The sequence below is a fragment of the Limulus polyphemus genome, unplaced genomic scaffold (assembly GCF_000517525.1).
Source record: "Limulus polyphemus unplaced genomic scaffold, Limulus_polyphemus-2.1.2 Scaffold417, whole genome shotgun sequence".
NCBI lineage: Eukaryota > Metazoa > Arthropoda > Merostomata > Xiphosura > Limulidae > Limulus > Limulus polyphemus.
The window spans coordinates 491,555-506,808 of NW_013666027.1; the positions used below are offsets into that span (position 1 = coordinate 491,555).

At 29.0% G+C, this 15,254-nt stretch overlaps 1 protein-coding gene across 2 annotated transcripts in view; it reads right to left on the reverse strand.

The window, feature by feature from the left end:
- Window positions 1-294: 294 nt before the first annotated feature.
- Window positions 295-15,254, reverse strand: part of LOC106458103 (phosphatidylinositol 3,4,5-trisphosphate 3-phosphatase and dual-specificity protein phosphatase PTEN-like) — a 35,450-nt gene continuing 20,490 nt past the window's right edge. For both annotated transcript variants that reach the window (XM_013917561.2, XM_022384246.1), the window contains 6 exons: window positions 12,057-12,164; window positions 11,334-11,475; window positions 10,615-10,778; window positions 7,031-7,320; window positions 5,544-5,658; window positions 295-4,385 (listed from right to left, as the gene is read on the reverse strand). In XM_013917561.2, coding sequence (XP_013773015.1) covers window positions 4,206-4,385; window positions 5,544-5,658; window positions 7,031-7,320; window positions 10,615-10,778; window positions 11,334-11,475; window positions 12,057-12,164 — 999 coding nt within the window. In that variant the 3' untranslated portion in view covers window positions 295-4,205. The remainder of the gene's footprint in view (window positions 4,386-5,543; window positions 5,659-7,030; window positions 7,321-10,614; window positions 10,779-11,333; window positions 11,476-12,056; window positions 12,165-15,254) is intronic.

A 15,254-nucleotide genomic window follows, 5' to 3' on the forward strand; every position in this document is an offset into this window, starting at 1 on the left:
CTTTTACACACATGAAATCATTAAAATGTTACTCGTTTACACATAAAGCCCAAAACATTTTACTTTCAATTTTACTACATAAAAACATTTATTTCTTCTTATGATGTAGCTTCTTAATATAAACACGTCATATTAATAAAGCTTCTTACTTTCAAAATGTAAGCTATTCACACACGGACTCAAGATTTCTTAGTCACCGTGTGAAAGACAATAGTTTGAAATCTTAGGCCTTTTCAAATAAATTATAACCCCCCCCCCCCCGGTTTAAAGACAAAGACCATAAAAAATCAGCAATTCTTTGCACATATTTGATACGTCTTATTTCCATGGTTTTATTCGTATTTTCTTTACAACGTACAGGAATTCAGTAAGATTTAAATCTGACGATGTATATACAACTGCAAGTGTGCACTTTGATTCAAATTTTAAAAAAAAAGTTCTCCTAATTCACAGTTTCTGTCACTTGAACATTTCAATTGGGATTCAACTGTTCTGATAAGTTAACTGCGTTCACATGAACATATCAATAAATCTTAAAAGTATCACCAAGCTTTACGTAACCAAACCGTAGGTAGGATTACAATGTTGAATATTTAAAGATGAAAACTTTTCAGTATTTTCTGAAGTCATATGATAGAGATCTACAGCTCACTATACATTTACACACACAAGATACAAATATATCAAATGCATTGATATGTCTACACAAACACTATAAAACAATTACCTCTCATATACTACAAAAATGACTTATGTACAAAAGCAGTACAAATTAACTTCAATAACGATTTTGCATTAAAATCAAGACATTTGTACTTGAAACTGAACATTTCGTTCGATAATTCTCACGTACTTTAAACGTTATTAGTCTCCGTTAAAAATGGGCAGTGTTATAATACTGATACCAAACATTTCTGAGAATATGATAGAAAAAAGTTTGGAAACTGTTATTATTTGTTTGTTTGTTTCAATGGGTTCACAACATTTAAATTACATTAAGAGTACTCAATTTATATCTTTTGGTTGAAGTACAAACTTTGAAAACAAGAGGGGATGGAAAATATTTCTCTAATAATTTCTAAACAGGATACAAAAACTTTTGTAATACCCTAAGTTTCTCACTTGCAAGGAAAAATTACTGATTGACTATGAATGGTTTAGCAACTAAAAATGTTATTTTACAGTCTTATCAAATAATTTTCAATACCTCATACTTAATGTTCATAAATATATTTTGGACCAAAAATGCTCTTTCCAAGAGGATTTCATGATTCCTCAAATACACACATAAAAAGGATGGAATAAACCACTAATTTTTTAAACATTTTTGGAACTAGATTTATAATAAGTGCAACAATGTATGTATATTTAACTTTCAATGGATTTTATTATGTATAAGAAACCATACACAAATTGTGTGTGTGCCTATCAAAATATCAGCATCTGACATCCAGAAATATACCATGTTTAATCAGCCTCAAAGTGAACTATACTGATTTGATTTTGAAATGAATTATAACAACTACCATTTTATATTACATTACTGATGTTTCTAATTACACTGGGATCACCTTCTTCTAATGAAAACAGTAAATCAAATAGGTTAGGTCTTTCTAGCCTATATGTTGTAACTGTAAGTAGTTTTCACACACACACAATAACAAATGTACAACAAAAACAAGAATGCCTTTTTTTAGCATAAATCTTAAATTAAAGTTAATTACTTAAGATTTTCACCTTAAAAGATGCAGAAAAAAAATAGTGATTTTTAAACACAGTATCCTAATCTCTATTTCAAATGTATTCTTCCTAATGAAAATACTTAAATGCAAAAGTGAAAAATATACTTACTATTTCATTGGAAATTTTTAAAAGAGGAAGTAAGACAAGTCAAGTGATCTGTGTACAACTTACATGAGTCATGAAAAATTGTGAGACACTTAACAAGTCAAGTGATCTGTGTACAACTTACATGAGTCATGAAAAATGGCGAGACAGTTTAACAAGTCAATTGATCTGTGTACAACTTACATGAGTCATGAAAAATGGCGAGACAGTTTAACAAGTCAATTGATCTGTGTACAACTTACATCAGGCATGAAAAATTGAGACAGTTTAACAAGTCAATTTATCTGTGTACAACTTATATGAGTCATTAAAAATTATGAGACAGTTTAACAAGTCAATTGATCTGTGTACAACTTACATGAGTCATGAAAAATTGTGAGACAGTTTAACAAGTCAATTGATTTGTGTACAACTTACATGAGTCATGAAAATTGTGAGACAGTTTAACAAGTCAAGTGATCAGTGTACACCTTACATGAGTCATGAAAAATTCTGAGACAGTCTAACATGTCAAGTGATCTGTGTACACCTTACATGAGTCATGAAAAATTCTGAGACAATTTATTTTATCAAGTTAAAAGAAAAATCTGTTTCAAACTAAGTTGCAATATATTCTTCTAAGATACTGTTTGAAAACAACTATACTATGGAAAATAAATTAGTAGTAAACAATCACCTCGCAAACCGATCAAAAATATGGTATTAAGTTTAAAATGTAGTTACAAAAATTCAGTCCATTCTACACTATGGAAACATTTAAAATATCTATCCATTTCCTATTATAATCTTTTTATAATGTTCAAAATGTTTATAAAAATAGAGGTCTATTTCACTTCAAAGTTTCTCAATGACACATGAATACTAATATGCCTTTTCATCAAAACTTACTATATCAATTTACTTTTTTAAAAAATTACTGAAACACTTTCATATCATATGAGCTATGCAGAAAAGATATAAATAATATTTCTAAGAAACACAAGTCAATTTCTCGTACTGTGTAATAATAGGTAATATTTACTTAAACTCTCACAATTTTATTTTTATATTTTTACACTTCTAAAATTTGAATTTGAATATTTCTGGCAGTAAATTTTAACATTTAGATAAATGTGAACCTAGCTAAATTTCATTTCAAACTTCTCATACCATATCATCAATGTTTCAAAATGGCTTTTTAACAAATTTTCAAGAATTTTAAGGGACTTCCTTTGTTACTATATAATACAATGGATATGATGATGACACTATAGAAAAGTTTTGTAGATAGATCAAATCCTCAGCACAAGAAACACTAAAAGATATTTAGTCAGCTACTAACAAAATAAGCTCCTGAGACTGATTTATAGTCGATTTATACCGTACAAATAACACACAATGATTGATTTCCACACAATACAAACTTTGTATGCACACAATTGATGAATATAATGTTAAAGCAAGTGCCCTGCTTATCCTTCAGTTCAAATAAGCACAAAACTAATAATAATATAAAAAACAACGTTCAATAGCTTTCATTATCTACCTTTTATCATACTGTTTGAACACATGGGAAAAAGTTTACAGTTTTTAAAGAACCTAGTTGAACTTGGTTTGAAATGTTTATCCAACCCTTATGTACAAGTGACTAACACGTTGAATTTTCTAAATTATAAACTATTACCTTATTGATGTGTCAATTGTAAATTTATCATGATTTTATCATTACATTTATGTCGCTACATTTAGTCACTGTTTAACTTACATGAATAAAAAAAACTGTTCTTACCCTGTAAAAATATTCATAATTATTTCTGCATCTTGAAGTTTACAATATGTAATGGAAACAAGAGATTCTGGGACTTCTTTTTCATCAAAATATGTTAGATTAAAATCCATTTCTTGAAACACTAATACAAAATTCTTAGAATTAAAATAATTTTCTTTATTATACACGCGGAGTCTGCACACTCTTACCCGAGTAGCAGAAACAGCCCAAATATTTTAAACCATTTTAATATTCTTAAATATACACTTCCACATTTCTTAACAACAAACTAACCACATTGCCAAATTTTAGCTTAACCTTAATTTTATCAGGTACTAGTCCTTATCCTTAAATAGTGTTCTTCTGTAATTTAACATTATATACAGTTTATAAGATTAAACTGTGAAACAAAAACAATTTTCTGAACCTCTGATGACAAAATGTAATAAAGTAGATGGTTTTTCCACAAAAAAAATGAAATAATCCTTAATGCCTACACACCAAAATGGTTGACAGAAAGGTGTGCCCTCACAATGTCATCTTTGTACAGTCAATATACATAATGAACTGAATAGTGCAACACTACATAATGAACGAGTGGGAGGAGTTACTAAACATGTGATGCTTCACAACCTTCCCATTCCTCCTCTTCATCATCTTCTGTTTCTGTATCTGTGTCACCTTGAATACTAGAAGTATCACTTAAGCTATGACTTGGTGATAATTCCCTGTGGTCTAAGTAAGGCGACCTGTTCATGGTTTCATTAACCTTGTTGAAAAAGAGTTGTACCTGTCAAAATAAGCAGACATCAGATTTACATTTTATTATTTTAATCTGCTTAACTGCCTGTTAATATAACGTTTAATATCAACTACAATAAAAGAATAGTATTAGACTTATTGTATTTTTAAGCACTACTTTCATTATTAAGTCCCAAACATTTTTAAAGTGTGCTAATTCCAGATTTTAAGTCAACCTTATATGAAAAAAAATATTTAAATACCATGTATTCAAGCTCTTTTATTTTTACTCTAGGGTGCTTACTACTAACTGTGTAATAAATAAAGAATGTAGTTTAAAAAATAAAATAAGCCTAATACCATTGCCTTATGGCAAACATAATTGATTATAATCACACTTAACCCTATCCTGATGGGTCACACGTAAAAGGTCATGTTATCTCGTTTGTTGACTCGCATTCAAAATTTTATTGAACTACTATTTCATGAATTTATGTCAATAAGTTTGGTATCAAACTGTAGATAATAAAAAGTTTAGTATTATACCTTACTCAATTTCTTAATTTAAAAGGAAATATAAAAAAACACAATTAAACATTGTTTTTTGTGTGTCACATGGTACGTTGAATGTAGCACTAGTTCAAATTAGATGTTTGTGATGTCAAAATACTAAGTTTATAGTTTTGTACGAATTAGGAACTCAAATTACCGACATTGACAAGCTAAAAATAAGATCTTATCTTTTCTATTTGCTAAGATATTGCTCATGTAATAAATCAAACACAGTGGCACCCCACCCACCTCTTTCCATTTTTGGAAATGCTCTCTTATATATACTTACTTCTATATGTTACATGAATAACCAATTGGAAGCTCAGAATGTCCCCCTAGTGGCTTTTTCAGCCATTTTAAATTCTTAGGACACCATTTCTTTCTTTTGAGCCAAAATTTCAAGGAGGTGGGTTGTGTCTTTAGTCTGCTCAAAATTTCATTTTTTTTTAACTGAAATACAACTTGGTTACTAAGCTTGATAAATTATAGTGGAATTCTATGGTATTAATATAGTAATTTATGAATTTTGGTTATTCAACTGTATATATAAAACCTAAAAAAATTATTTTGTTTCATATCCTCAACATGTAAAATTTTAATAGGCTTAGCAACCTACATCAAGCAGCAACTGAGTACAAAACACTGAATTTCTTACCTTAAAATTTTGGCTGAAGAGTCTATGGGTTTTGTCCTTGTTGGCCTTGTCCAAACTATGTTTTGGCAGAGTAATTGTAAAAAACCTTCCTTCTTCATCTCCACTCCAGTGTCTGCTGTTATTTATTTACAATAAAACTGATATGATACACTAGTTTTCAAAGAATATTTTAACCTTAAAACTTAAACTAAGAACATTTTTAACACTATTTTCACAGAATATTAAACCTTGACTATAATCCTGGTTTCTCAAACAGCTTAGATAATCATTTATAACATTATGTTTTAACAAAGCCAAGTTCATTATTTTAACATGTATAATTGATTTCTGATAATATCACATCAATATATACACTTCTATAAATCAAATTTCTTTAAATCAAGCATACTGTATTGAGCACTGTTTACTAACAAACCAAACTGCTAAGTACATATAAAACATCCACACTAGCTTTAACCCTTTGCAGATTGATAGGATCATTCAAGTGCATATTAACAACTCAATTTTAAAAATCTAATTAAACAATTAAATTATAGTGGTAACAAAATAGCCTGAAGACAAAATGTTTAAATACTTCCTCTAACTTTTGACTACATTATTTCCCAACAAAGTTTCTGTGTTATATTATGTCTGTTGAATAGCTAGAGGAATATTTTTCTGTGACATCAATAAAGGATATTTAGATTTAGTGAGTACAGTAAGTTAATCCTGTGAAGGAAAGCTATTCCAATTACACAAATTCTTTCTTTTACTGAATATATATATTGTTAAGCTTATTGTATTCAAACAACAAATACAAATAGAATAATTTATTATTTTTCAGAAATTCACAACAAAAATAATTAGATACACAATTATTTTGACCAAAAATGTCAAAATAATAATATGTTATGAAACCTGACAAAGGTAACAGTGTATCTTATTTGAAATATGAACTATCTGGTCACCAATAAATATTTGTCAGTCTTACTGTATTTTTATAATTTATAGTGAGAGACTGCTTCAACTGTTAAAGTGTTAAAATAAATACTGAACAAGTTAAAACTTATTGAATGTATAAAATGAAATTTTCTGAAGCACAATAAAAAAAATAGAAAGCCCAAGATGAAAGGAAGCATTTTTCTTCAAAACAGCATTTCACAGTTTCAAAAACTTTACAACCTAAAACTGATACATATGTTAAATCAAACTTTAGGAATTTTTTGAAACAGAAATTAACACTACAAAATTTGTACCAAGTTTCATGTAATATGTTTAAGTATTTTCACTGTGAAAAAATATATAAGGCCAATGGGTGCTTTTTGCATATCTATGGTCCAAAAAGAAATCCATTACATTCAGCAGTGTTTTTTTTTCAAATGATACTTTTCATTTGCTCAAGCTAATTATCTGTAGTACTACTTTCCATAATATCTAGCATCAATGCTTTTTTCACAAAATATTCAAATTACAAGTACTAAATTTTTTAAATAACTACTTATACTTACTATCTGCATCTTCCGCAAAGACTGTAGTCATGTAATCTTGACAATGAAATGGAACTTTCCTCACGCTCTGATCTTTCAAACCTTTCTGGCCTTTCAAGTTTAGAAAGCGATACAGAACTAGGTTCTCTTTCTGGCTTGTTAGTCTGTTTTTCACGGTCCATTTTAACATTCCAATTGTTGCTTTTTGTGTTGTTTTGCTCGATAAACCCATTAGCTTGCACAACCCCAACCGGAGACTCATCCAATGGCTTTGCAAAAAAGGTGTTAATCCAAAATGAAAACATCTTTTCCTGAAATTAAAATTGTGAGACTAAAAATAAAGGTTAAGAGTTTTTTTTAAGTAAGTCTTTCAAAAGGCTTACATAAATTGAAAAGAAATGCAAGTAAATGAGTACAACTATTTAATAAGTATTAAAAAACAAAGAGATGAGCTGAATTTAGCAACTTTAGATTTCACTGGAATATTTTTCTAAAATAATCCATAAGTTCTGTCTACTGCCAGCCAAATTACCTCACATCAGATTATGAACAATATTGTTTGCAGTGTTAGTGAATGGTTACAAAACTCTGTATTTAGTTACATGTTGCAATAACATCAACTACACCAGGACAAAGAATAATTGTACCATCTATGTATTTAGTAAAAATATGATTTAAATAACAAAATGGAGAATACAAAAGGTTTTGTAAATAGTTTTATAAAATCCAAAGTTTCAGCACCCATAAAAATGCACTTATAGACTCAAAAATAAAGAATACTAGTTAGACACTATTCAGTTTGTTTGTTTTTTGCTGAATTTCACATAAAGCCACACAAGGATTATCCACATTAGCCATCTTTAATTTTGAAGTGATAAACTAGAGGGAAAGCAGTCAACACCACCAACTCTTTGGTGGTAATGGGATATGAACCACAAAACCTCATATCCACAGGAGAGCACACTAAACACTGTGCCTCGCTTGGCCAGAAACTATTTATTCAGAAAAGCAAAGAGATAACAAGTGAATGCTATTTATAAAATAGGAAAGTCAGTATAAAAAGGGTCTATTATCCAAATTTTAGCAATACTAAATGTTCTGGATTTTAAGATACCTGGCCTGTATTTAACTAGTAGAATATAATTACACTGTTCTGTGATGTGAAATAATAAATATTAAAAAATGCCTTTTTGGATTACATTTAAATAGATAAATTAAACCTTACATGAATACCTAGTATGATTTTGAAGCATGTTAATAAAAACTGTTTTTATACAGTTGGGTGATAAAATTACTTGTACATTAATACAAAATTATGTTTCTTTCAGGTACAAACCACAGATTACGAACAACAACAACATGCTCCCATTTTGTTATAAGTAGTATTGTGACAAACATTGCTGCATTTCATACATTCTTTCTTTTCTTTATTGTGATGCTTTAGCAGTCTAACTTTAAACATGGGCCTGCACATGTCATGACATTTTAGATTCACATAGTTATATCCAAAATTTAATTAACTATATTATCAATTTCATGGCAACAAAATTAGCATCATAACTCAATTTTTTTTTATATCAGCTAAGTTTCAATTTCTTAACTTGAAAACAACAGATTTAAAAAAATTCTCAATATCCACTTCTCTGTGTCGTGTGACACACCTGCATTCTGAATTCTCCTCTTTCAGTTTTTATAACTTCAATATTAATGCATCTACTCTGTCAGTTAAGTGGACATAATCTACAGATAATTCCAGGTTTAATAAGATTATTAAATTTTCCCAACCCACAACAAAAGCCTCACAAGTCTATCCTTAACTTTCAAGGTAGTTTTTAAAACTACCTCATTATTTTTAACATACATTTACAACCAACAGAAAGAGCCTATTTTCAACTGTCGTGAAGGTACATTTAGTAAATTCAGAATTCAACATGTAAAGTGTCATGATTTTCAGTGACAAAATGTAACTTACAATTCTATTGCATTGTCACTAAGTTTTGGTGTAACATGTCTCAATTCATTATCTAAAAATGCACTGAATTAATGTCATTTGGACATAACCCTAAGGGGTAAAAATTTGTTAAAGGAAAAATCCATTTCAATACTTTGTTCTGTTATAAAAAATACTGAAATATAAATGAAAACATTGAAAATAAATTATCAATCATTCATTCTATGTGTATTGTGGTATTTGTTCGCTCCAACTTGCACATCCTCTATTTTATCATCACCTCTTCCTGATGTCCTGAGTTTAACATAAAGTACTCATTATAGTATAGATATTACTAAGGCATAGGCTATACAATTTTTATAGCCTTCAATCTTCTATGTTTATGGAGATATAAACTACAGTGTTAGACCCACTTGCCACTCCTACCCTTTACATCCTCTCTTTCACAAATTACCAATAACTCTCACTGATGTTTGCTATTACATCATTTATAACCAATGAAGAGATAAAGTTAAAATTTACCTTGTTATCAGTAGAGATTTTTAGTTATTTCACCTGGAAATTGAAAGTTGCTATCACTGATTTCATATCCAACAGGAATTATTTTAAAGCACTTACACCTTAGTTAGAAAGCCAGTTAAATTATAACAGTTATAGGACACTGTTTACTTTGTGCATGTTATTACTGTGTCCTATACGTATACTTGAAGAAAAAATATTTAATGTACTAGTACCATCATTAAAAAAGTATAGGCTTAAGATTCATTGGCTGGCTGACAGGAAAAAAACAAGAGGCTAAACATAAGTATTAAATTTCTTTATTATGTATATTTTTTATCTATTGCTATAAAGGTAACTAAAATGTAAAAAATCAGAAACTCGTTAGAATAGATAATGAAAATAATAAGAAAAATTTCTCCATGAAGTATGCTTGTGAGTAGTAACATCATTCAATAAAGTAACTTGAGTTAAACATTCACTGTGAGATTTACAGTTTGTATCATGGGATTATTAGTTTGGTACAATTCACAGAGCAATAAATCAATAAATGATTTAAGAGCCTTTAGCTATTTAGGACAAATAAGTGTTGCAGTCATTCTAAAAAGAAAAAAGGTAATTTAGGTTTATTTCATATTTTTTTGTGGTGGTTACATGTTCAGTCAAATCAACTGTGTCCTTATACAGTGAGGGTACAGAAAATGAATAAAATATAATATAAAGTTTTACTGAAAAAGAAACATTTGGTATTCATTTAGGAGGTTTTAGAAGTTATGGAAATGAAATTTGAAAACTACAAGATGAAAAAAGTATTTTTAATCTTAAAATGCAAATTACCCGCATTCGGACTAGTCAACACTCTGACTCCATGTATATTCATGTACATATCTGTAGCAAAAATACCTTATTAAAAAAAAACTGATTTTTTTGTGTACAAAAGACTTGTAATGTTTATTGAAAGCTTGCCATTTAACTGTCGTCAACATAGACCTACCACATTAAAAGTTATAGTACAGATACTTTCATGGTTATCTGGTGGTTAAAAGGTCAGTCCAAATGACCAAGCCTTCACCGAGAGAGTTAATTGGAAAGATATTGAGATTAATAAATATTTCACAGAAATAAAAAAAAAGTTTCAATCTTCTGCACAACTCACTTTTTTCATCATTTTTGGTTTGTTATAGAATTCGATTTTTATATCCCCACACACTGGTATTGACTGAGGAATCTCAAAATGTAGGAACTTTGAGCTTTTCTTGAAGTCTATCACAGGAGATGTGTATAACTTCACTTTAAGTTGGTAAACTACAAAATATGGACCTACAGGGGGGGAAAAAGTTCAAACTTATACAAGTGCATTGAAAAAAAAAATCACAAGTTTGGAATTTATTTCACAGCACATAAGCATGGCAAAGATGAACTGGAATTGTATCTCTTTTTTTAAACTGTATAAAATATAGTGCTAATATCCTTGAGGTTAACTGAAAGAACCAACAGAGGTAAAAAAATTAGAAGTTGTGCAAAAACACTAATTACTTTTATTAAAATTCATTTTGAAATAACACATTTCAATATGATCTTCAATCTACAAAACTACCAGTTACCAGAACTAATGACTACCAATGCACATGTACAAATATAACTGTTTCCTCTAAACAATCAATGCCAACACTTCAAAAATTTGAAATGTCAGAAGTAGTACTCTAAAAATCATTATACCTACATATACAAATATACATATATTAATGGGAAAATCAGCAAAACATAATTTTGTGTAATTTGCTTAAGTGACATTTGGTAACTCAAAATCTTCATTAAATTTTCTGGATAATACTTCAATTTAATCTAATAATACAAATTTTCTTCAGCACTTACTACATGTTCCTCCAGTGAAAGATGGGACAGGATCAAGTCTCACTGATCTCAGAATAAGTGCTAATGGTTTGTACTCTACATTCCTCCTGACTAGCTCACCATAATATTCTACGTATCTTCTCTGACTTGGTATTGTAACCCCCTGAAACAGAACCAATAGCACTGCTCACACTGCTTCATCCAAATACACCCACTAGTTTTTTATTGTCTTGGCAACCACAGAAATACTGCGACTAAATAACAAACAGATTATTCAGAACTGTAAAGCTACTTTCAGAATTCATTACTGTGTTCCTATGTTTCTTATTCTTTATCTTACCTTATTCAAACACAACCAGCTAAACCACGATGCTGTCCTTGTAAAGATTATACTGGAAAATGAGCTATAGTATCTTTCTAAGTTTCAAAAAAAAATACTAATTATGACTACAGGTTAATGATTTTATTATTGAGGAAACCTACTTTTCAAGACAAGCAAAATTCATTTTAGTATAAGCAAAAATTCCTAGTCTACAACTAGTTATTTACCTGGTATTGAAAAGATTGTGGAATTTTACAGTAGATAATGCTATGCTGAACAACCTGTACATTCTTTTATCTGGAAATATGAAAGACAAAAAAGTGCTTAGTTTAATATTTAGGTGATAAATGTCTTTTCTTCTTTTTTGTAAAACCTTTACATTAAATTATTTTCTTTGTTACATTTAGAAAGAGTAAAATTACCTTCTGGTCATGAGTCCTTGCTTGTCCATAACAAAATAAAGATTCTTCTGGAGTTGCACATATCTGTTTATGTAACAGATAGGCACAAATCATAACTCCTGTTCTTCCCTATATAAAACATTGTAACACAAGAATGAACTGTGTGTCCTAATAAAAGTAAATTATCAATGTACTGAAATTTAAATACATTACCTATCAAATAAAAAACAAACTGAGATACAAAATGTAATAAAATATTCCTATTACTGTACAGAATTTCAACATTGAATAATGTATGGATACAAAAATGAGCACAATTTCAGTGGTTCTTGTGTATTTGTTACAAAATGATACATGAAGAATCAAATCTATAGAACCAGGTTTCAAAAAACAAAAAGGACTCTATTCTGGTAACCTGACAAATAAAACACAACAGTGGCTACAGGGTTCCCACAAACTTTTTGACAATAAAATCAAGCATATCCAAGGCTTTTCAAGAGTAACCTTTAACAAACTTCAAGTATCATTATCTTATTTACTTCTCCAGCCTAAAAATACACCTTACAGTTCCCCAATCCATTCACACATGCTTTAAATACCAATTATTGTGATACAAATACAACATTCAGATAACAATAAATATAAAACATATATGTAATTCTACTGATAACTAGTTTTTCTTCAGGGTCAATTGTCTGTGTAGAATTTGTGATCACAGGAAATTCAGAAACAGAGGACGACACTATTCAATATATCACCACTTCATGTTTCTACCTCATTTCAAACAACTTCAATAAAATCCAAAATTTTACCAGAATTTAAGTATTCTAAGTACTTGAAATGAATTCTTTAACTCAAGCATTTTCAACCATGTTTGAGAATTCTACACAAGGTAAAACCTCTTGTTGTTAACACATGTGTATGGTGTAAACATATCCCTTTTACAGTGTATCATCTCATATAACAAAGGGCAAAATGTTTAAATGGAATTAATATCAATACACAAAATCTTTAAGATCCTACTGGATGAAAGAGTGATTTCTATTGAATCATGATAGTAACTCTTTTTGGAAATTCTAAACATATCCTTAGAATTTAGGGTTACTATTTCACTAGCAAAGATAAAATTAAGCCTTTTTTAGTGCACTGCTATAGATTCAACCCCTAATCTTTAGTGTTGATTCTAATCAGTGAAATACACTGTAATCTGAACAGTAGGCCAATAAATATTGTTATTACTTTTGGATGACATTTTTTTTTATCAAAATATTTAATGATTATCTATGCACCAATTACAAAATGCACTTCAGATACTACTTTTATATCAAACTAATTTTTCATTTGTGCCTACTTGGTGTATTTGGCTGTCATTATATTTGTATAAAATTCTCATCAGAGCAAACTACATACTCAAAATGAAACTAAAAACCAACCTGGTAATAGGTATAGCTAATTAAATATACTTTTCTTACATACTAAAGATTAGAATGCATTGTTATATCTGTTAGGTACCTCACTGTTAATGATATTTGTAGCTATAAAAAAAAATTGTCATTTTTGTTCACTGACAATATGTATACAAACTTTTCTATTAACAAAACCTTGAAATGAATGCATGTACAACATGTTACAGAAAAGATAAAAGTTTTTTTGTCTCATACTTCAAAATTTCTTCCTTCAATATGAATATATATAATTTTGTTTGTTTGTTTTTTTAGCTGTATGAACATGTTATCATTATGGAAACTACCAACTACAGAAAATATATTAGAAATTGTTTCATAAATTACACATTAACAGCACTAAAACTAAAGATGAAAAAATAATTGTAGTTATGTCTAATTAAATAATTTATTATTCTGTCAAGAGATGGGGTTATGATAAATTATATAGTTTTCTGTAAAATACACTGCAGCTAGATTCAGTTTTGTTTCAAGTTTTTCCTGCAAATCACTTTTTTCTTCCATTTACCAACTCAGATATTCTTTTAATACTGTTTAAGGTTCTACATAATGTTCCTACATTCATAATGAGTGTTAATATTAATTTATTAAGTGCTCAGTTTTATTCTAATAGCATTTTACCTATGAATTCATCAAAATGAGTCAAATATTTTTGATTGTTGTTACAATTCCCTTACAATCAAGTTGTCTCATTGCATGGAAACCAGAGAATATAACTTTAGCAAACAATTATTGAAATCTTCAAAGCATCATGCTTCCTGTCAATCATCAATCAGTGAGTATACAAATGATATTCATCATTTTACTGTCATTCCTGTGCTTGAACCTCCACTAAAAATTTCCAATTATTCAACATAGCCTTCTTTCTTCCAAGTTATGTTTACAGATGTTTAACTCAGTCATCTTTCAAAATTACTCTACCATAGACTCCTTTCTGGCTTATTACTCTTGAAAATATTCAACATATCCTTATTTCTGTTAGCCTTGTTTATGTTACGTTACTCTAGAAGATGTACAAAAAATCCTTGTTTCTGCTATTTACTCTTGGAGCTGTATAACATAGGTTATTTCCTATCATTTTACATAATGTAGATTTTCACTTTCAAAATATTTTTTACTGTGAACATGTATATGACTGTAATGTTTTGAGGAGTGTGAGAAAGCCACAAGAAGTTTTCTTCTTTCATTGTATATGGAAATACAAATGACAACATGTATTTCAAGGCATATTACAGTATTATATAAATAATTACATGGTTACAAAGAATTTGTGAAACAATAATATTAAAGCTGAATATAATAACTATACATGTTTTGTGATAGTTTTGTATAAATTGCACATTTTATAAATTAAATTATATTAGCTTAGACTAAACTATATGTTTGTAATGAAGAAAAAAGCAGTGTGTTCTTATATGTTTTTGATTTTACCATTGTGTGATTGTCATGAACCACAATATTGGTTCATAATAGGCATCACACAGGAATTTTCTCAAAACTCTAATAGAACATTCAGGCAAAAACCACCTTAAAAAGCAGACTTATTCTTGGAACAACACTCAAAATTTTCCTTGTCAATAGACAAAACCATCCAAACATTGATAATAAGCAAAACAAGTGATTTCACAATTGCAGACAAAATCAAAATGACACAAGGTTTCAGTGTCTTACATTCAAAATTTTATTAAACTACTTTTTGTTTATGTTATACCAATTAGAATAGCATAAAATCTTAGTTAATAATCCATATTTTAAT